The 23,414-nt window shown below is 39.9% G+C and overlaps 1 protein-coding gene across 1 annotated transcript; it reads right to left on the bottom strand.

Moving 5' to 3' along the window:
* Positions 1 to 3,454: 3,454 nt before the first annotated feature.
* On the bottom strand, positions 3,455 to 23,378 carry gcc1 (GRIP and coiled-coil domain containing 1). Its single transcript, XM_043713883.2, has 3 exons — positions 23,250 to 23,378; positions 11,103 to 12,161; positions 3,455 to 8,992 (listed from the first exon to the last, which is right to left on the bottom strand). The coding sequence occupies exons 2-3, from the start codon at positions 12,123 to 12,125 to the stop codon at positions 7,679 to 7,681; spliced, it is 2,337 nt and encodes a 778-aa protein (XP_043569818.1). The 5' UTR covers positions 12,126 to 12,161; positions 23,250 to 23,378; the 3' UTR covers positions 3,455 to 7,678.
* Positions 23,379 to 23,414: the final 36 nt, after the last annotated feature.

The following is a 23,414-nucleotide window of genomic DNA, read 5'->3' as shown; positions in this document are numbered from 1 at the left end:
ATCTGGTTGGTATGGACGAGTTGGACTGAAGGGTCTGTTTCCGTGCTGTACATCTCTATGATTCTATGAGAAGAAAATGGAGTAAAGAAAATGAAGGTACTAAGTCTTCAGAACATAGATGACTGATGCAATTTCATATAAAGAATGTGTCAAATGATCTAATTTGGCACAAGAAATGTAAAACGTTGAGCCAATGGAGGGCAGCAAAGAAAGAAATAAGCAGATTATAAGTTTCAGAACTGATGAAAGTTGTGCTGGATAAAGATGACTTTTGAGGAGATGTTGGAAATGTCGAAAGCTTTGACAAATATCAGAGGACTATTGAATATGTTGAGAAGGTTGTTTAATAGCATCATAAAGGATCTTTGGTTTTTCAAGGTATGAAGTTCAAAAGCTCAAAAATGATAATAAATTTTAATCATTTGAATACTATGACCAATTTTGGGCACCATAATTTAAGATGGATAGCAAGGTTTTGGAAAATGTTCTGGGAGATTTATTAGATTGGTAGCAACCTAGAAGGGCAATTATATGGAGACACCAGAGAAGCTGAGTTTGTTCTTGGAACAGAAAGGATTAAGCAGAAATTGAGGTGTTGAAAGTTGTAAAGGTTTTTTTAGAGAGTGAAAAAGAAGTTGGGGGGGGGGGGGGGGAGAAGGTGAGGGAGTGGTTGGAGTTGTTTCTGTTGGAAGAATATTTATTAACCAGAAGGGATAGATTTAAGGTGTTTGGTAAAAGAACTGGAACAGAAGAAGAGTGTAGGGATGTCAAATGTTTGAGTGCAGTTTCAAATGGACACAAATTCAGCAAGAGGACATTCAAAATGCATACCTCTGCCACACTATGTTAATGTTATTACATTTACAACTCTTCCTTGAGGTTTTCTCCTGTCTGTTTATGTGCTGAGCACAAAATTGTGTCAAGACTATTTTTATTTTGGACTGTGAAATTAAAAATTGAAAAAGATACTGCTTTTAAATTAAGGAAGCTGGGGGAGATGTTGCTTTTCTCTTTTTTTAAAAAAATACCGTAACCTATTGTGAGTTGAATCTACAATGTTCCCTTGTTCAAGTGGTAAAAGATAATACTAGACAGAATGGCACCATGTGTGCATGTGTATAAGTGTCTTTTCAGGCAGTTTTACGCAGATACATTGTTTTTTTCAATCCTCAATCAACCAGTTATGTGGACTCAGGACAACCATTTGGTTCTTGGACAACTGGTTACAGCTTTTGGATACTACAGAGGAAACATCTCACCTGCAAAGATGAAGCACTGAAATTGCTATAGGGAAAGGCTGAATAGGCTGGAGTTAATCAGCTGTGGGATGATTATTATAGAGATTTATAACATCATGAGGGGCATGGATAGGGTAAATAGACAAGGTCTTTTCCATGGGGGGGGGGGGGGGGGGGAGTCCAGTACGATAGGGCATCTGTTTAGAGAGGGAAAGATTTGGAGGAACCCAAGGGGCAACTTTTCCTCACACAGGGTGGTGTGTGTATGGAATGAGCTGCAGGAGGAAATGGTGGAGGCAATTACAACATTTAAAAGGCATCTGGATGGGTGTATGAATAAGAAGGATTTAGAGGGATCTGGGCCAAGTGCTGGCAAATGGGACTAGATTAATTTGCGATATCTGGTTGGTATGGACAAGTAGGACTAAAGAGTCTGTTTCCATTCTGTACTTCTCTATGAATTTCCTACATGGTGAAATAACAATCTCATGGTAGCTATTCTCATTCATAATTTTCCTGTGAATGTTTGCTTTTTTTTTGAAAAGTTCCCACCTTGAATGAAGAGGAGAAACCACCTTCAGAGAGAACGAAAAGGTGAATCCTTAACTGATAAATGGAAGATTGAGAATCAAGTTATCTGTAACCTTGTGTCGATTGCCAAGAGACGTTAAGAAAACCAAAACAACTCCTCAACATCTTTGACCAGATCTATGCTTCTGATTTTTTGCTTGTTTCCCTTTCCCACCTAAAATAGTTGTTTTTGTTTGTGTCTATTTACATGGCATATGAGAATTTTAATTGACAATAATGCTTTGATTGGCTCTTGATTAGGTGACTGTGGTTGTGTGGGTCTTGTGTAGCAGAGAAAGATGTAGCCTGAACCTCTTTCTCTGCCTCACTCCTGAATGGAGGTACCAAAAATGCTCCAGTAATAGCTAGCTGGCTCCCACTCACCATTGTTTCAAAAATACTTTATTGAAAGGAAGATTTATTTCAGAAATTCTCAAAGGGGCAAATTCTCAACCAATGAATCAAAGATGGCAATGAAGCAACTATATTTCATCAGTAAATAACTTAAAAGCAGTTGAGAAAACCTGGAAGGAAAATTCATATAATCCTGTGGTTTGGAGTGGTGCTATGCTTCCATGACTTTTTTTCTACCTTCAATATCAATTTCTTGTTAGTATTTGTGTGTTAATGTGTATATTTGTGAAGGAGGATATTTCAGAAGGGATAAAGTTTTATAGTTGTAAGTAAGCAAATAATATTACTGTACTTTGCTGCCATTGGTTAAAAACAACCCATCTGCAGGAAATAGCTATTTTCTTGTTAAGTACAGTAACCTGACAAACGTTTTCTTCAGAGGTTGGATAGATGGATTTTTTTTTTATTGTACTTGTGATGCCTCTGAGAATTGGGGTTTGATTTCCAACGTAGTGCCTTAGTGAGTCGTCTGTTGGCAATTCATTGTTTGTTTCTAATGAATGGTAAGAAAAAGTTTAATAACAATCCATAGTTAATTTTAAGGGAATATAAAAGTGTGGTTCATATTCTTTTAATCCTAATTAGACAATTAGATAAAGTTGGGAAATTGGTAGTTAAGGAGGAGAAAGTGAGGACTGCAGATGCTGAAGATCAGAGTCGAGAGTATGTCCCACCCTCCTCCCAGTTATCTCTCAACCACTGGCTCACAAGCCTCATTCCTGAAGAAGGGCTTATGCCCGAAATGTTGATTCTCCTGCTCCTCGGATGCTGCCTGACCTGCTGTGCTTTCCCAGCAACACACTCTCAATAATTGTTAGTTAAACAAATATTTACATTTATGATAATTCTAAGAATAATGGAGTTTGATTTCCAGCTCACTGCATTGTGACAGCTGAAATAAATCTTAATATTAAGACCTTCCATCTCACTGAAGTTTCAACCCCATGCACATGGAATAACCTGCTCTGAAAATTTTGTTCACATTCTTACACCTGCCTCAGTGCATCAAAGGTCAATTCACCTCCAATGTTAAGAAATCCCCTTAACAGAAATCCTGACTAGGTCATCTTCATCAGAAATGAATCATTTCTTTATTGAGTCATATATTATCCTTTTTACCAAGTTTTTAAAAATTTAAAAATTAGTTTGAGAGATTTGTTTTCAAATATAAATGAAAGTGCTACCTCAACCACCTTCAGATGTGCAGATTAATTCTAACTTTCAAAAGGAAATTGGATGCATACACAAAGGAATTTTTATTGAACTGAAAGAGTTACAGATGTAAAATGGGCTTAAGTTCTACCTTCTGGGGTGTATGATGCTATGAAACTGATTCCAATATCTGAACTTTTATAGTAAAATAGGAACAGGAGTAGGCTGTAGTGATTGTAAAGAGGCCACCAATCTGGAGATCATAGAATATGAATTTTCTGTTTGGGGCTGTTATTGTGATTCAATCAGGTAAATAACTCAGTGGGTCAGTACTATCATCAAAGACTATTCATTGTAAATAAAGGGTGACTTGGTGATGGAATAGTAGCCTCTGTAGAGTCTTTTCATAGACTATTCATATAGGATATAGATGTCGTGACCAGTCAACATTTAGTACCCAGCCAAAGTTGCTCTTGAGAAGGTGATAGTAAGCTGCTGCCTTTAACCACAGCAGGCCATTTGGTGTAGGTACAAGCACAAAGCTATTTGGGAGGGAGTTCTACGATTTTGATCCAATGACACTGAAGGAACAGTGATATATTTCCAAGAAAGAATGATGAACAGCTTGGAGGGGAACTTGTAAATGGTGATATTCCCATGCATCTGCTCCCCTTGATCTTCTAGATGGAAGTGACCAAGGATGTGGAAAGTACTGTGTAAGGGGTCTTAGTGAATTTCTAGTACATCTTGTACATGGCGCGCACTGCTGCAATGCAGTGTCAGTGTGAATGTTTGTGGATGTGGTGCCATGCAAGTGGATTTCTTGAACACTGTTGGAGCTGCATCTATGCAAGTCGTGAATAATCCATCATATTCCTGACTTGCATCTTATAGATGGCGGACAGGTTCCAGAGAGTCAGGTGGTGAGTTATATCTTTAAGGTCCCAAGCCTCTGACATGCTCTTGTAGCCATAGTGCTTGTATGTGACTAGTTCAGTTCTATTTTGGGTCAACAGTAACCCCAAAGATGTTGATAGTGGGGAATTCAGTGATGGCAATACCCTTAAATGTCAAGTGGTAATGGTTCGATTCTCTTTTGTTGGAGATAGTCATTGTCTGGCAATTATGTAATGTGAATGTAACTTAGGCTCGTCAGTCCACACCTGGATACTGTCCAGATCTTGCTACATTTGAGCATAGTATGCTTTAGTATCCGACGAATCCAGAATGGTGCTAATTACTGTGCAATAATTAGTGAATTGACCTACTTCTGACCTTATGAGGCAGCTGAAGGTGGACGAGTTAAGGGTCTGTTGGTCTGAAAACCCAACTCTGGTAATCCTGCCCACCCACTCGCTTGCCATTTCGATAAAACACCTTTCTCTTATGCTAGCATCTCTGTCCTGGGCTTGCTGCAATGTTCCAACAACACAAAAGCTTGAGGAACACCAATGAATTTTCCATTTAGACACTTTACAGCTTCGAGGTCTCCATTTTGACTCCATTCTGCCTGTTCTCTATTTTTCAGCTGTGAGGAGCTTGACATTCTTTAGATAAATAAAAGGTGATTTGACAGCTATTTCTGAGGGACAATTAACAATAGTTAATTAATACTTAATAAGCACATTAAAAAAGCTAGTAGAAATCAACAAGTGGGAGTCTCACACAAGAAAAATTAATACTTTAGGAGTGCATTTTGAACTTAATTTTAAATAGATGCTGCAATTGAATAATTACGTACAATGGAATTCAAATGCATTCATTACTAACAGAGTTAAAGGTCTACAATCCCATATGCAATATGACAAAACAATCATACAAAGCACTATCAATACACAAAAATCACAAAGGACAACACAATCAAAATTTATCCTCTGCCAATTCATATCAAAAAATCTCCAAACCAATTTTGATTAGCTACCCTACACATTGGTTACATTTCAAAGGAATTCTTGTAATTGTCCAGGACCAGGAGAAATCACAATATATATGATTGTATAGATTAGCAATGAAAAAGGGGTAAATTAAAATCTACAAGGCAAAGGCAATGTGACTACTGAACGGATTTAAATGTGCCCATCGTGTTTTACAATGCCAAATGCAAATTACCTGTGACTGACAGAACATGGTGATCAATCACTGAACACTAATTCACAGAGATGTACAGACCAAAACAGACCCTTCTGTCCATGGTGACCAGACATCCTAAATTAATCTAGTCCCATTGCCAGCAATTGGTTATATCCCAAGAAACCCTTATGTGTTTGCTCATCTAGATGCACCTTTAATGTTGTAATTGGACCAGTTCTACCACCACCTCCTCTGGTAGTTTATTCCATATTTGCACCACCCTCTGTGTGAAAATGTTGCCCCTTAGGTTCCTTTTAAATCTTTCCCTTCTCATCTTAAACCTAAACACTCTAGTTTTGGACCCCCCTACTCTGGGGAAAAAATCTTGACTATTCATTTTATCCATGTCACTCATGATTTTAAAAACTGCTATAAGGTAACCCCCCAATCCTCTGACGCTGCAGGGAAAATAGCCCCAGCCTATTCAGCGTCTCCCTATAGCTCAAATCCTCCAATTCTGGCAACATCCTTCTGATTTAAAAAAAATATCAAAAGGACTGTGGATGCTATAAATCAGAGACGAAATGTAAATTGTTGGAGAAGCTCAGCAGTTCTGGCAGCATCTGTGGAGCAAAACAGAATTAATGTTTCAGGTTGAGTGACCCTTCCTCAGATTTCAACATATTTCCTATAGCAGGGAGACCAGAATTGGATACAGTATTCCAAAAGTGGAATCTCCTGTGCAGCCCTAATATGACATCCTACCCTCCTATATTCAACACACTGACCAATAAAGGCAAGCATACCAAACACATTCTTCACTACCCTGTCTACTTGCAACTCCACTTTCAAGGAACTATGAACTTGCACTCTAAGGTCTCTTTGTTCAGCAACGCTCCCCAGAATTAAGTTGAGTACTAAGTTAGAAAGGCCATGCGTATAGGGGTTTCACTGCCGCTAATAATCTGGAAGAATAGTGGGAAGAGTTTCAATGATAGTTTTCAAAAAGGAATTAGATAAATACTTGAAAAAGGAACAGTTGGATGTGTATGGGAAAATAAACGGGAAGTGGGATTCATTGATTCGCTGTTCAAAGGAGTCACCAAAGCACGATGGCCCAACAGTATCATGCACCCCAGCAAGTTTATAAGTTACATTTTTCCTTTGGTTGGGTAATCAACAATCATCTGCAAAACCATTTAGTTTGGTGTAACATTCCAAGGCACTTCATTAATCAAACTGATCTTGGAAGATAGCGGAGACTTCATTGGAAATCTCAAATCTGTCACGTTCCCCTTTGCACAACTTCAAAGGCAATAGAAATTAAAGGAGAATGATAAGGAACCACATGTGGAAATGAGATTTTAAAATAGATGATCGAAATTCCAATACAAAGGATTGAAATCTAAAACACACAAACAACAGAAATTGTTGGAGAAATTCAGGAGAATCTCTGAAGGGTCATTACACTTGAAATATTACCTGTTTTTCTCTTTGCAGATACTGCCAGACCTGTTGAGTTTCTCCAACAATTTTTGTTTGTGGGTGCATTCAGATCTCCAGCATCCGCATTTCTTTATTTTGCTAAATCTAAGTTGAGCGAGAGAAACATCGGTAATATCTTAGCCTAGCAATGTTCTTTGCACAGAAAAAGAACTATATTTCATTGCATTGAAAAAAGCATTTGTGAAAAGCAAATTAAATGCCTGCATTGAACAGTGCAGGGCCAAAACTCTTCACAGCAAAAGAATCAGGAGTGAATGAAATAGGAAAAGAAAGGTATTAAACTAGCCCTTTCTTTAGCTTCTTGTATTGTCCCCATAATAAATACAACAGATTATTTTGTAAACAAGAATGCTATTTTACAAAGCAAAACTTCTTGGCAGTACAATTTGAAGGTCTTAGAGAAACTTTATTTTAAAAAGTTTAGTTTCTTTGAAGAGTTGTTTATGTCGTTAATCTTCTCCAAATTGGTATATAGAGATAACTAGTTTACATACTATTCCAATGTTACATTATGAAATAGAGCACTGTTGCCAGATTAGGCAGATAGATGTGCATTAGAAGGATTTTATTTTTTGGCAATGGCAGTGACACTAAGCTACAGTACAGCTAGTGTTTACAGAAACAGATGCCCCACTATAAAACTATTAGTAAGAAATACCTGAAAAAGTGCATTTTCTATTAAATAACCAAATAATAATTACCATAGTCCAGAATAAACTGTGTGTAAATCATCTTTTGCCAGAACCCCACCAGCTGCTTGCCTGCTGTTTCATCACATTTTGCTTCTCCTGAGGACTAAAGTGCAACACTGTGAGAATAGCTGTTAATGTCTGCTGGCGCCCAAGGGTATCAGGCATGGTTAGGAACCTATATGTTACATTTTTTACATACTCTAGGTTTGCTCCTTCACGTTTCTTGTCCCTGAGATGTTTTTGTATCTCATCTTGAAGAACTTCTTCTACTTCTTTGTGTCGTTCCTTCTCCATCAGAAGGCTGTCCTCCAGTTCATGAACCACAGCTTCCATTTGGTGTTTCTGTTTTCTCAGTGTTGTCACCTCAAGTTCCTTTCGAGCTAGCTGTTCTGCATAGTGAAGAAAAGTGGTTTCATTGGATCCTGAAATATTGGCTGTCTGCTTTAGAATATCTTGACAGAAATCTTCTTGAAGGTGATCTATATTCTCAGGACCTTCCCCATCAGACCAAAACCTGCTCTCAATGTAGGTTCTATGATTAGGGAGCCCACTAAAGCCTGAACGTAGGGTTTCAGTGTCTCTGTCTTTCTCAGCCAAGACTGCAAGAGCTCTGTCTCTGTGTTTGTGCATTTCTTCTTCCAGTTTAATAACTCTCTCGTGACACTGGCTCTCTAGCTTTTCTATTTCTTTCTTGTGAGTTGCTTGGAATTGGCTAATGTCTAGATTTTTTGCTTCAATCTCAGCTTTGTGTTTGGTTTCCATTTCATCAAAAGCCAGTCGCTGGGTAATATACTTCTCCTTCAGCTCTGCCAGCTGTTCGCGCAAACTCTCCAGCTCTTTGGTTGTACTGCCATCTTTGGCATTCTTGTTTTTGAGGACAACTTGAGCCCTCATCTTGTAGCGTTCAAACTCTTCCTTCAGCTGTTTCAACTCTTGTTGATAATAGAAAGCGGAGGCTTTCTCACCATCTGATGTTTCAGGTGTTTCTGCCATATCAACTTCACAAAGCTTCTCTACATCCAAAGGCTCCTGTGACTTCTGGATTGCCAATACTAGGAGTCGCTTCAGCTTTTCCATTTTGTCCCTTAAAATATTAACATCAAGATTTGACTCATCTATTGTTAGATCTGAAGGGGCTCTGTTGGAAGCAGCAATAGCCAATGTCTTATTTTCCATATCCAACTGAATTATACGTTCCTTCAATTTGTAAATTGTCATTTTGTCTTTCTGTTTATTCTTGTCGTAAGTGCCAAGGAGATCAGAAAGCTCAGAGACTCTGCTTTCCAAATTTGCGACCCGTTCTTCCTCCACTTGAGACAAATGATGTAGCTGTTCCTGTGCCTGAGCAGCCTGAAGCAGAGTGAAGGAAAAATGTGTCAACCACAAATGGATTCTAAAATTTGTAATGCTAAAAGAGATACAAGAAATTACTGTAAACAATTTTTTCTGCAGAAGTATGATGTCAGACTGTACATTAACATTTACTGATATTTGTGCACAATTTTACATTATCAATGTGTGTAATTCTCACAGCCGAAGCAGTGTGTTATTGGTTGCCAAGAAAACCAAATTAAGGTGGATTTTGAACAATAAGCTTGGCAGCCTGGAGAGAGAAGGTAAAAGTCAAAGTTAGATGAGAAATAAATAATCTTTAAATAGCAGAGAACAATTGCTCATCTCTGGGAGGATGAGTTGTGATTAAGAAACATATGCAAAATGGGGACAAAAAGCACAAAGGAGATTATTGTAATGAGCAGCACAATGGATTGAGATAAATCTAAAAATATAAAGGAAAACAAACTCATCAATATTAGATAACAATGATAACTTCATTAACAGTGCTGTATAAGGTTAAGTAAAACATCCCAAAGGACTGTTAGCAAATGAGGTTTAATATCAAATTAAATCACATAATCAAAAGCTTAGTCAAGAATGTAGGTTGTAAGGCACATCTTGAAGGAGAGAGATCAGGTTGGGGAGTGAATTCCATAATTTAGGACTAAGGCAGTCAACAGTGGATTAGAAAGAAGAGGGTCCCAGAAGTCAACTGAATTTGTGCAGAGGCTGTAGGCCTGGGACAGGGAAGGGCCAGGGATGGACCAGGGATGGAGGGATTTGAAAACAAGGATGAGAACTATAAAATCAAAGTATTGTCAGATGGAAGCAATTGATGCAAGTACAGAAATGGGCAACAGAGGTTTGGATGAGCCTTACAGAGAGTGCAGGTGGGAGGCCTGCAGGAAAGCTGTTACATTTGAAAAGAATCAAGTCTCAGTACACAAGTTAATTACACTGAGAAAACGGCTGAGAGGATGACGAAAATGTCGGTTTTGATGGTTGATATCAATGCAACAAGCTCAATCATTCGAGGGACATAGAAGATGACAAGTTTTATCTCTGACTCAGAAGGACAGGGTTGTATAAACTCCTGGAATTACTGCTAATGAGTGAACTTACCAACAACTTAACTTAAACTAATTGGAATTTGTCATGTGTGATAGATGTGCTACTCAAAGTTAGGTGCTTCACATTTCCTCAGAAATGAAGCAGTCCATACCAGCATTCAGCAGGACCTGGAAACATTTTGACATGGGATGTTCAGTGACAAGGAACACTTGTACCACACATGCCACGCAGTGACTATCTTCAATACGATAGAATCTCCCATCTTTTCATGACATTCAACATTCAACATTCAACATTCAACATCCGAGAGACTCATTATTGACCAGCAATTCAACTGGATTAACCCTATAAATACTGTGACTAGAAGGTCAGAGATGAGGCTGAGAATACTTGCATCGATGAGTGCAGTGTCAACACTCAAGAAATCTAACTCATTTCAGGCCAATATATTCCACTTAACTGGGATTCCATTCACTCCCTCACCACAGATGCACAGTAGCAGCAGTGTGTACTACCTACAAGACAAACTGCAACAATCAGCTAAAGTGCCTGCAATTGTATCCTCTGAATCTGCAACCTCACTTAGAAAAAGATGGGTTGTTGATGCAAGAGAGGAAAATGGGACAAATTTAGTTTGGGATACCTAGTCGGTGTGGATGAGTTGGACAAAAGGGTCTGTTTCTGTGCTGTATGACTCAATTCTCCTCCAAGTCTTACACCGCCCCAACAGAACACTTTGTATTCAAAATTTCTCAAAGGAATTAAGGATGAACAATAAATGCTGGTCTTGTCAATTACACTACAGCCCACAGAAAAATAAATCTGAGATAAACACAACAGTCACAGATACAATGCCATTCAAAATCCTGAGAGAGAATGATGCCATAAATTTCATTAAAATTCTTTCAGCTATGCCTGTACTAGGAAAAAACATTCTCAAATTGTTCTGAAAACATTACAAATACTTTTAAAATATATGACATGGGAAGATGCAGTATTAGAATCAGGATAAAAAAGGTCCATATCCATTTGCTGCTATGAGTCCATACTCTACCTTTTTTATTTCCAGTTGAAGCTGTGCCTGATAACGAGTTTTTGTCTCACTTATTTCTTCCTCCAATTCCTTTACACGTGGGTCTGGTCTTGTTTTCTCTTCTTCAGCAAGCCGTAATGCACACTTCACCTCATCTACTTCCCGACTCAGATGCTTCATTTGAGACTCACAGTCATCCACCCTGTCTGCTGCGTGGCTTTTTGTTGTCAACATATCCCTTGTGTCTTCTAGTTTCAGTTCTACATCTTGACGTAAAGCTCTCTCTTCCTGCAACAACATTTGAAGTTCTTGGAGCATTGAGGCATGATCGCTCTGTTCCCGACTTCGTTCATGCTGCTGGGTAATAATGCGAGCTTTGGCCTCTGCGAGCTGCTCCTGGACTTTATTAATCTCTGCTTCATAGTTGGCATTTCCTTCTTCAAACCTTTGGGTCAACGTTTCTAGCTCCTGCCTCATTTTCTTTTTGTCTGTTAAATAGGAGGCCTCCATGCGTGATTTCTCCTGTGTGACAGTTGCCAAAGAATTGGTCAGTGTTGCCAACTGGTTCTTCAACTGCATAATTTTATCCGTGTCACTGTGGCTTTGCTGCTCACCACTCCCAACACTGATGCCGCTTTCTGAACCATTAGCTTCTTCAGATTTTGGGGAGAAATTTCCTCCAGCCACATGTTCCACTGACCCTTTGTCTTCCTCATTCAATTCTCCTTTAGCACTAGCTGCTGCATCCATACTATTCATTGTCCCCACACTGTCCTCACTATGAACTGAGCTTTGGTCATCTCCTGGTTCACAGGCTGTACTTCCAGGACCTAAGTTCTGCAAACTTTTATCGACCTCTTGTGACACAGAGAGGACTTTCAAACTGGCCTCTAATGCCTCCTTTTCTTTGAGGAGGCTTTTATAAGCACGGACGACATCTCTGAGACGTGTCTGGTATTGGAACAGTTGCTTCTTCTGTGCCTCAATTGTATCCAAAAGTTCTTTCTTACTGGGGCCACCAAAGTTTACACCAAACTTCTCCATTTCTATTCAAAGAAGTTCTCATAGCAAGGAGTTCATCTGCAACAAGGAGGAAAATAAATTCAATAAAATCAATTCCTGTACCATGTGATGGTTCAATATAGCAAAGTGAGCAAACGAAACTTGACAAACACTTTCCATCTCTGTGGATAATAAGAGGTTATTTTTGAGAATTAACTTAGACTGTAAAAGTAAGTCAAGAAAGCAGACTATGATAAGACATAAGGCATACGAGTAGAAGCAGCCATTCAGACCATTGGGTTTGCTCCAGCATTGGGGCAGCACAGTGGCTCAGTGGTCAGCACTGCTGCCTCACAGCACCAGGGACCTGGGTTCGATTCCAGCCTCACTTTGCACATTTTCCGTGTCTGCGTGGGTTTCCTCTGGGTGCTCCAGTTTCCTCCCACATTCCAAAAGATGTGCAGGTCAGGTGAATTGGCTATGCTAAATTGCCCATAGTGATCGATGCATTAGTCAGGGGTAAATGTAGGGAAAATGAGTCTGGGTGGGTTACTCTTCGGAGGGTCGGTGTGGACTTGTTGGGCCGAAGGGCCTGTTTCCACGCTGTAGGGAATCTAATCTAATCTGAATTTGATTGGGGCTAATCTGACGATCCTCAACTCCATTTTTCTGCTTTTTTCCCATAATCTTTCATCTCTTATATTTGAAAAATCTACGTCAGGCTTGAATATATTTAGTTATGCAGCCTCAACAGTCCTCAGTGGAAAAGAATTCCACATATTCATTACCCTCTGAGAACACAAACAGGAGTAGTCCATTCAGTCCCTTGAGCCTGTCTTGCCATTAAATGAGATCATGGCTGATGTGTGACCAAATTCCATGGCCTTTGGCACATATCCCTAAATAGTTTTGCCAGACAAAAATTTCTCTATCTCAGATTTAAAACTAAATGCTGGCCTAGCATCCATGGTCATTTTTGGAAGAGAGTTCCAAACATTTACTATTGTGTTTAGAAGTGCTTCCTAATATCTCTCCTCAACAGTCTGGCCCTAATTCTCAGATTATGTCCCCTAGCTCTAGAATCCCCAACCAGTAGAAATAGTTTATCTTTATGATTAGATTAGATTAGATTCCCTACAGTGTGGAAACAGGCCCTTCCGCCCAACAAGTCCACATCGACCCTCCGAAGAGTAACCCACCCAGACCCATTTCCCTCTGGCTAATGCACCTAACACTATGGGCAATTTAGCACGGCCAATTCACCTGATCTGCACATCTTTGAACCGGTGGGAGGAAACCCACACAGACACGGGGGACAATGTGCAAACTCCGTACATGCACAATTCCAAGGCTAGAATTGAACCTGGGACCCTGGTGCTGTGAGGCAGCAGTGCTAACCACTGAGCCACCGTGCCGCCCTACCGTCTTTTAATAGATTGAAGAATTCAATCAGATCATCTCAGAGAGAAACCAGGTATAATCTGTATCATCTCGCCTCATAACTTAATCCCTGAAGTCTAGGTATCATTCTTGCAAACCTATGCTGTACTAACTTCACCTAAGGAGCAGCACTTCAAAAGCTTGTTATTTTAAATAAACCTGTTGGACTATAACCTGGACCTTGTCCACCACAGTCCAGCACCGGCACCTCCACATTGTACTCACTCCAAGGTCAATATGTCTTTTCCAAGGCGGGGTGCCCAGATCAGATCACAGTACTCCATGGCTTTTCTTTTTAAAAATTGCAGCATACCTTTTGCATCCTTACACTCCAGTCTTCTCAATATAAGGCCAGTGCTCCATTAGCTTTCTTGGTCATTTTCTGCACCTGTTCATAGCATTTTAAAGATCTATGCCCTAAACTCCCGATTTTCTTTGGACATCCACTATATTTAACCTTATACCATTGGGAAACTATCCTATCAGTCAAAAATGGTATCTTACATTGAACTCCATCTGCCATAGTTTTACCCATTCTCGTAGTCTATCAATGTCTCTTTGTAATTTTATGCTACCTTCTACACTGTCTGCAATGCTACCTACTTCAGTATTGTGTATGTTCTGAAGATTACAGGATAAATGTGAACTCACTGGAGAGATCATAGAAGCAATTTGCAAAAACAGTTCCAGGGATGAGAAACTTCAATTATAATGATAGATTGAAGAAGTTGAGCCTGTTCTCCTTGCTGGCTAATCTATCACTATTCAGATGATAATCTGCCTTTCTGGTTTTGCTATCAAAGTAATTAACCTCACATTAATCCACATTATACTTCATCTGTCAGTGTGGGTAGATCTGAGAAATGCTAAGGGTAGAAAGACCCTAATGGCAGTTTTCTACAGGCCCCCAAACAGTATCTGGCTATAGGGTGTAAGTTGAATAAGGAGCTGAAATTGGCCTGTCGCAAAGATATTACTACAGTTGTTATAGGGCATTTCAACATGCAGGTAAACTGGGAGAATCAGGATGGTACTGGACCCCAAGAAAGGGAGTTTGTGGAGTGCCTCCGAGATGGATTCTTTGAACAGCTTGTACTGGAGCCTACCAGAGAGAAGGCAATTCTGGATCTGGTGTGGTGTAACAAACCGGATTTGATCAAGGGCCTTGAAGTAAAGGAGCCATTAGGAAGTATGATAAGTTTTAATCTGCAATTTGAGAGGGAGAGGGGAGAATCAGTATTGCAGTTGAACAAAGAAAACTATGGAGCTATGAGGGAGGAGCTAGCCAAAGTTCAATGGTTCAATACCCTAGCAGGGATGGCAGTGGAACAACAATGGCAGGTATTTCTGGATATAATGCAGAAGGTGCAGGATCAGTTCATTCCAAAGAGGAAAAAAGATCCTAAGGGGAGGCAGGGGTGGCCGTGGCTGATGACAGAAGTCAAGAACTGTATAAAGATAAAAGAGAAGTATAACATAGTAAAGATGAGCTGGAAGCCAGAGGACTGGGAAACTTTTAAAGAGTATAACTAAGAAGGCAATACGTGAAGAAAACAAATTACATACAAAGGCAAACTGGACAAAAGTAAAGGAGGATAATAAAAGCTTTTTTAGGTATGTGAAAAGAAAAAAAAAAGGTTAAACTAAAATTGGGCCCTTGAAGACATAAACGGGTTAATTTATTTTGGAGAACAAGGAAATGGCAGAAGAGATGAATAGGTATTTTGGATATGTCTTCACTGGGGAAGACAAGCAATCTCCCAGATGTAATAGTAGCTGAAGGACTTAGGGTAATGGATGAACTGAAGGAAATTTATACTAGGCAGGAAATGGTGGTGGATGGACTGTTCGGTCTGAAGGCTGATAAGTCCCTGATGGTTTGCATCTCAGGGTACGTAAGGAGGTGGTTCTAGAAATCGTGGATGCATTGGTAATCATTTTCCAATGTTCTATAGATTCAGGGTCAGCTCCTGTGGATTGGAGGGTGGCTAACATTGTCCCAGTTTTCAAGAAAGGAGGGAGAGAGTGAACAGGAATTTATAAACCGGTTAGCCTGACGTCAGTGGTGGGAAAGATGCTGGAGTCAATTATAAAAGATGAAATTACGACTCATTTGGATAGCAGCAACAGGATAGGTCAGAGTCAGCATGGGTTTACGGAGGAGAAATCGTGCTTGACTAACCTTCTGGAATTTTTTGAGGATGTAACTATGAAGATGGACAAGGGAGAGCTGGTGGATGTAATGTACCTGGACTTTCAGAAAGCCTTTGATAAAATCCCACATTGGAGATTAATGAACAAAATTAGAGCACATGGTATTGGGGGCAAAACACTGACTTGGATTGAAAATTGGCTGGCTCCCTTTCGGAATGGCAGGCGGTGACCAGTGGGGTACCACAAGGTTTGGTGCTGGGACCGCAGCTGTTTACAATATACATTAATGATATAGATAAAGGTATTAAAAGGAAAATTAGCAAATTTGCTGATGACAAAGCTGGGTGGCAGGGTGAAATTTGAGGAGGATGTTATGAGAATACAGGGTGATTTTGACAGGGTAGGTGAGTGGACGGATGCATGGCAGATGCAGTTTAATGTGGATAAATGTGTGGCTACCCACTTTGGTGGCAAGAATAGGAATGCAGATTACTATGTAAATGGAGTCAAGTTAGGTAAAGGGGAAGTACAACGAGATCTAGGTGTTCTTGTACATCAGTCAATGAAAGCAAGCATCCAGGTACAGCAGGCAGTGAAGAAAGCTAATGGCATGCTGGCCTTCATAACAAGAGGAATTGAGTATAAGAGCAAAGAGGTCCTTCTGCAGCTGTACAGGGCCCTGGTGAGACCGTACCTGGAGTATTGGGTGCAGTTTGGTTTTCCAAATTTGCGGAAGGACATTCTGGCAATTGGAGGAGTGCAGTGTAGGTTCACGAGGTCAATGCCTGGAATGGTGGGATTATCATATGTTGAAAGATTGGAGCGACTGGGCTTGTATACACTTGAGTTTAGAAGGATGAGAGGGGATCTGATTGAGATGTATAAGATTTTTAAAGGATTGGACATTCTGGAGGCAAGGAAGCATGTTTCTGCTGATGGCTGAGTTCAGAACCAGAGGACACAGTTTAAAAAATGGAGTAGGCCATTTAGAACAGAGTTGAGGAGAAACTTCTTCACCCAGAGAGTGGTGGGTGTATGGAATGCTCTGCCGCAGAAGGCAGTGGAGGCCAAGTCTCTGAATACTTTCAAGAAAGAGTTGGATAGCGCTCTTAAGGATAGTGGAATCAAGGGTTATGGGGATAAGGCAGGAACAGGATACAGCTTGTGGATGATCAACCATGATCATAATGAATGGTGGTGCTGGCTCAAAGGGCCGAATGGCCTACTCCTGCACCTATTGTCTATTGACATGGATTGCCCACAGACTCAACTTGTCCAAATCACACTGAATCATGTCTTCATTCCCCGCTACAGTTCATCATCATCTCACCCAACTTTGTCTTGTCTGCAAACTTAGAGATGTTGCATTTAGTTTCTACATACAATATTCTTAACTTTATTAATAGGGATATAAACTACAAGAGAAAGGAGGTGATGTTGAATTTGTGTAAGCCACTTGTTAGATCTTGGCTGGCATATCATGTAGCATGCCATGTGACAGGAGTGTGTCAATGCACTGCAGGGGGTCCAAAGATTGCAGAGGGTTCAAGAATGGTTCCAGGGATCAGAAATTTCAGTAATGATGATAGACTGAAGAAGTTGAGACTGTACTCCATGGAGAGAAGAAGGTTAAAATAAGATTTAATATAGGTTTTCACAACCATAAGCAGGCTAGATACAGCAGATAGGAAGACATTGTTCCTGCTTGGAAAAAGGAACAAAAACAAGAGGGTACAGATTTAAAGTGATTTGTAAAAGAAGCAAAGATAACATGAGAACATTTTTCCACTGTAAGTAGTTAGAATATGAAATATGCTGCCTGGTGGTGCGTGGTGAAGATAGATTCAATAGGCCATTGGACAACTATTTGAATAACAATAATGTGCAACAATATTGGGAAAATTAGGTGATTACTTCAAACCAATGCTGCTAACTTAATGAGCCAGTGCAGCTAGTGGTCAGTGGCTCCTCCTGCATTGTAACACTTACATGACTCTGAGATTCCATGATATTTCAGCTGCTATGTCCCAGCTAAACAGAGTTCTGCTTATCCATTGATGGACGATAAAAATGGAACTTTTGGCTGCTCGAATGCCTTTTCACATCTCATCCAATTTTGATTTCTCAATTACTGATGTAAGAAAGAGATTCCTTCTAACATAGGAAAAGGAGTATGCTAATTAGCCCCTCAAGCCTGTTCTATTAGTCAAGTTTATTGATCTGTGATCTAGCTCCATTATCCTAACCTTTGCTTTATATCCTTTGATGTATTTCAGTTAACAAAAAAGTTTTAATCAAATTCAATATCAACAATCAACCTGACATCAACTGATGCTTGTAGAAAGTGGTTCCAAACTTTGAACCACTCTACATATAGGAGTTCTTTTCTTAGCCAGTTGCAAAATGGCTGACTCTAAATTTTGGGCTATGTTCCCAAGGTAACAGCATAGTTTCTCTCCAAGTATATTGTTGAATATCTTGAAAACCAAAGTAAATTATCCCTTCATCTTAAATTGAAGGCGAGCATTTTAGATTATTTTCTGTACTTGCATCTGATGTTAATCATCATATTCCCTAAAGCTCTTTGGATTTCCACTATTTCTACCTACTCACCATTTTGAAAGTACTGGGCCAATGCCTTTTAAAGTCCAAAGTAGACAAACTCGTTGTCTAAATTATTCCATTTGGCACAGTTTCTTAGCCTGTTTAATGCTTGTTTGCAATTGTTTACAATGCAGTCTACCTTTGTGCTATTGCTAAACTGGATATGCTGGCCTGTAGTCTGTTATCGAAGTCATTAATACAGTTGATGTTACACCTCAATAGGATAGTGCACTGAAAATCACATCCTCTATTCCCAGCATTGTCATGATAATTACAGATTTGTTTATATTCAAAATTCCCCAGATTACCTGTCTTTTAATTCCAGGTTGACAGAGCATGGAGAGGTTTCTGTACATAAGAATTGTTATTTATTTTAATAAATAAATTCAGACTACAGATTAATAATTACGAACAGTCAACATACAGTTTCTAGTTAAAAGCCCCTTATAAAACATCCTCTAGACAAACCGACAGAGAAAGAAAAACATGAGTATCATGGCTGGAAGAAAAGGCAATTGAATGGTCGCCTCCTGTCCAGTATTGAAGAAGATGATCCTTTTGGTTTGTCAAGTCCTACTGTTCCACAATCTTCCTTCTCCACATACTTACAGATGTTTGTGGAAGGCATAGTGTAACTGGCTTGCTCTTATAAAGCATCTCATTTAGTGATTAAAAGCCACAGCTTACAGAAACTGATGAAGGGAAATAAAATGGCTTTCTTGAGGCTTGAAGAGACTTCTTTTCACTGCAAAGAAAAGTACAGCTTTCTTTTCAGACGACTTCTTCCAAGGCATTCACACCCACAAAATGCTCAGCTAACTGACAATCAGTCAATCACATAGTTGTTGACATGGAGAAGATCTTTGATATTGATAACTGGTTATCATTCAACAACCCAGATTGTTGCTGGCCAAACTTCATTTTGTACACACTCACTGGTTCTAGCTGACCGGCAACTAAACCTTCCCTCACTGCTTAAACAATTAGTAGTGTAACCAGCACTCTCAATGAGTGTTGGTAAGCAGATTTGGAAAAAAAGTGTAGTAAACTACTACACAACTTTCCATTTTAAAAATCACCTTTTCCTATTTCACTCCACAATCAACTACATGGAAAAATAAAAAGTTATCTTTACTTTGGTCAAGTTTCAATCCCAATACAGATCCCAATGGGACAACACAGATTTCCTAATAATCTACATACTCCCAAAACAGCACGGTGGCTCAGTGGTTAGGACTGCAGTCTCTCAGCGCCAGCGACCTGGGTTTGATTTCAGCCTCGGACGACTGTCTGTGTGGAGTTTGCATATTTTCTGTGTGGGTTTTCTCTCACAATCCAAAGATGTATACGTTAGGTGAAGTGGCCATGCTAAATTGCCCATAGTGTTCAGTGATGTGTCGGTTGGGGGTAAATGTAGAGTAATGGGGAATGGGTTTGGGTGGGATACTCTTTGGAGAGTTGGTGTGGACTTATAGGGCTGACAAGCCTGTTTCCACGCTGTAGGGATTCTATGATTTTTAAGAGGACTGTGAATGGGGACCAAAATGTGAGGCACTCATGCCAGTGCAGAGGATCCCAGAGAATTTAATGGAAGGAACAGTAAGGTTTCTGAACTAGCCATTTATTTTTGAATAGCGTCAACATTTTTCAGTTTTTTCATAGTTCACTATACACATTAATAAGCTGCTATTTGTTTCCATGTTGCAATTCTGACTTTCTAACATAGCTGTTACTTGTTGATCCATGTGCTCAGGTGACAGGTGGTGGGTGTGCCACATATTCTTCAATAAATAGATTATAGCACTGAGGAGTTAAGTTAATGGGAAGGCAATGACCTAATGGCAATGTCACTGGACTAGTTAATCCCAGGGTCTTGGGTTGGAATCCCACCAAGGCAGATGGTGACCTTTACATTCAACACCATTCTGGAAATAAAGGTTAGTCCAATGGTGAACATATAATAGTTGTTGCCCTAGTTTAGATCTGACAATTTAAATCAGGCTGGCTCAGACCTCTATGGCCATATCCCATGAACAAATAAATAAGAAAAATCATAGGCTAATGTAATCCAGATGGTACGAAATTAGACATCTGTTTCAGTTCCTATGAGTTGTCTGATTTCAAAAACTGGAGCCTGGCCTTGATGTGGGAAGGTCTGCAGTGTATATTTTCTTAAGATATGTTTCATTAGTTTGTAGAACAAGACACCATAAGTTTCTGCTATCATTCCATACTGTCAACAATGCTGCCTAACTTTGTATCATCAACAAATTTGCATATGACTTTCTATGCCATTAATCAAGAAATTCCTCATTTTTGTTCTGAACATGTGACTCCCCCCCCCCCCCCCCCCCGCAAAGACCTAAGTAATGCTTCTGGTCCTATAATCTCCTACAAGGGGAACATCATTTCCACATTTACCCTATCAAGTCCTCTAAGAATCTTATATGTTGTAATAAGGTCCCTGGAGCATCGGAGGCTAAGAGGTGACTTCATAGAGATTTATAAATCAATGAGAGGCACAGATAGAGAAAATAGACACGGTCTTTTCCCTGGGGTGACAGAGTACAGAATTAGAGGGCATAGGTTTAAGGTGAGAGGAGAAAAATTTAAGTACTTAAGGGGCAACTTTTTCATACAGAGAGTGGTGCATGTATGGAAATGAGCTGCCATAGGAAGTGGTGGAGGCTGGTACAATTACAACATTTAAAAGGCATCTGGATGGGTATATGAATAGAGGGAAATGGGCAAAGTGCTGGCAAATGGGACTAGATTAGGTTAGGATATCTGGTCAGCATCGACGAATTGGACCGAAGGGTCTGTTTCCATGTTTTACATCTCTATGACTCTATCATTCATCGAAACTCCAATGAGTATAGACCCAACCTCGCCTTATAAAACATATACGGTATCAACCTAGTGAATCTTCCCTGGACTATCTGCAAAGCCAGTATATCTTTCCCTTGGTAATGGGTCCAAAACTTCATAATGTTCCCCCTGTGGTCTGACCAGCGGAGAGGTTTTACTGCATTCTGTCTGAAGTAAAGGTCAACCTTCTATTTGCCTTCACACTTACACTGAATTTGGATACTAGCTTTTATGATTCATGGATAAGGACTCCCAAATGCCTCTGTTGTGTAGTCCTTCTGCAGTGTTTTTCTATTTCAATAATATTCTGGTCATCTATTGTCCCTGTCAAAGGGTCTAATGTCATTGTTTCCTTACATTATATGCCATCTGTCAAGTTTTTGCCCACTCACCTAACCTGTCTAAATCCCTCCAAAGACACTTTTCATCATCATCTCCACTTGCTTTCCGCAAATTTTCCTCATTTAAGTCAGAGAAAAGTACATCTGCAATGCTGGTGTAGTGGATAGTGAGAAAGATTGTCTCAAGAGTACAAATGGGACCTTGATCAGATGGGCCAAGGAGTGGCAGATGGAGTTTAATTGAGATAAATGTAAGATGCTTTGCTTTAGTAGGGCAAATCAGGGCAGGACTTGTATAATTAATGGTAGGCTCCTGGGGAGTATGGCCAAAGAAACCTTGGGGTGCAATAGTTCCTTGATGGTGGAATCACAGGTACACAGGGTAGTGAAGGCGGCCATTGATACATATGCCTTTGTTAGTCAGTGTATTGAGTAAAGGAGTTGGGATGTGCTAGTCTGGAATACTGCATTCAGTTTTGGTCTCCCTGCTACAGGAAAAATGTTGTTAAACTTGAAAAGGTGCAGAAAAGATTTACAAGGATGTTGCTGGGATTGGAAGCTTTGAGCTATAGGGAGAGGCTGAATAGCCTAGGACCATTTTCCCTGAATACAGAGGGTGAGGGATGACTTTACAGATGTTTATAAAATCATGAAGGATAGGGTGAATAGTCAAAGTTCTTGTTCCCCAGGATAGGAGATTCAAAAACATGAGGATATAGATTTAAGGTGAGAGGGGAAAAGATCTAAAACTGATCTAAGGGATAACATTTTTGTGCAGAAGGTGGTGCATATAGAATAAGCTGCCAGAGGCAGAGGAGGTTGATATAAATACAACATTTAAAAGAAATCTGGACGGGTACATCAGTAAGAAGGAATTAGGAGGGATATGGGCCAAATGCTGGCAAACGGGACTAGATTAATTTAGAATATTTGGTCAGCAGTTGGACCAAAGGATCTCTTTCCATGCTTTACACCTGTATGACTATTTACAAACAGGTTGCAGAAAGAGCCTAATGTGAATTTGGCCTTTGGTAGAGTCAGAGTAAGTCAGTCACCTGTACAATTGTGAAGTTTAGTTCAATCTCTGCAGAATTCATAAGTGGAAACCAGCAGATGCATTTACATCTGGGTTTTTCAAAAAGCATTTGACAAAGTGATTATTATACAAGGTTACGAGTAATATACTCATTCAGATGGACGTTTAGTTAACAGACAAAAATTCCTGGGAACTTACTGTTTGCGACTTACTGGTGCTTCCTAGGTTGTCATAATGCACTTTAATTTTTGTAAAACGCTTTGGAATGTTGTTATGAAATGCACAGTATAACAAAATACAATAAGGTCAAAAGATTAGTCACTTATTTGCAGCGCCTTGTATGAATTGAGAATGTCAAAATGTTGAGGACAATGAAGCACTTTCCGAGGTGTATTTACTGTTGTAGGGAACAATTTCCGTTTAACAAAATCCCCAAAACAATAATTCGTAAAGTTCAGATTACTTGTTTGATACGACCCTAAGGAGTGATGTTGTTTGAAGGACATTGTTTAGCACTGGGTCGGGGAAAACAGCGGCGTTTGTCTGAAATGCCCCTGAGATTTTTCACAGCGTCTGACGGGGGCCTCAGTGAAACTAGAAGCCTCACGCGGGGAGAGCAGCGGACCCAGTGTCAACCAACACCCTCCGGCCTCACACCGCACTCCAAAACCCACCCTCACCCAACCATAACGTCTTCATGTCAGCCATAAAGCGATTTCTCACCCAGACCCGCCTCCTCTCCAGGCTGACTGTCGCCTTCAATCCGAGACCAAGCCGCTGAGGCCAGAAAACCTTTGCTGACGTCTCCAATGGAACAGGAAAGACGCCATCTTGGGAAGGTCACAGAGCTCGGGGTGAAGGGGCAGCTGGGTGACGTCACATATAATG

Source organism: Chiloscyllium plagiosum, unplaced genomic scaffold, assembly GCF_037043375.1.
Source record: "Chiloscyllium plagiosum isolate Xiang-an unplaced genomic scaffold, Cpla_swu_hap1 HiC_scaffold_23, whole genome shotgun sequence".
In the NCBI taxonomy this organism is placed as follows: Eukaryota; Metazoa; Chordata; class Chondrichthyes; order Orectolobiformes; family Hemiscylliidae; genus Chiloscyllium; species Chiloscyllium plagiosum.
This window is presented reverse-complemented; position numbering and strand designations above follow the sequence as displayed.

What these genes read in the sequence shown, in the direction of transcription:
- gcc1 (XM_043713883.2), bottom strand. Translation starts at nt 12,125, where the DNA reads ATGGAGAAGTTTGGTGTAAACTTTGGTGGCCCCAGTAAGAAAGAACTT. An exon ending in TTCAACTGGAAATAAAAAAG is followed by an intron (nt 8,993 to 11,102) that starts GTAGAGTATGGA and finishes ACTCTGCTTCAG; the next exon opens with GCTGCTCAGGCACAGGAACA.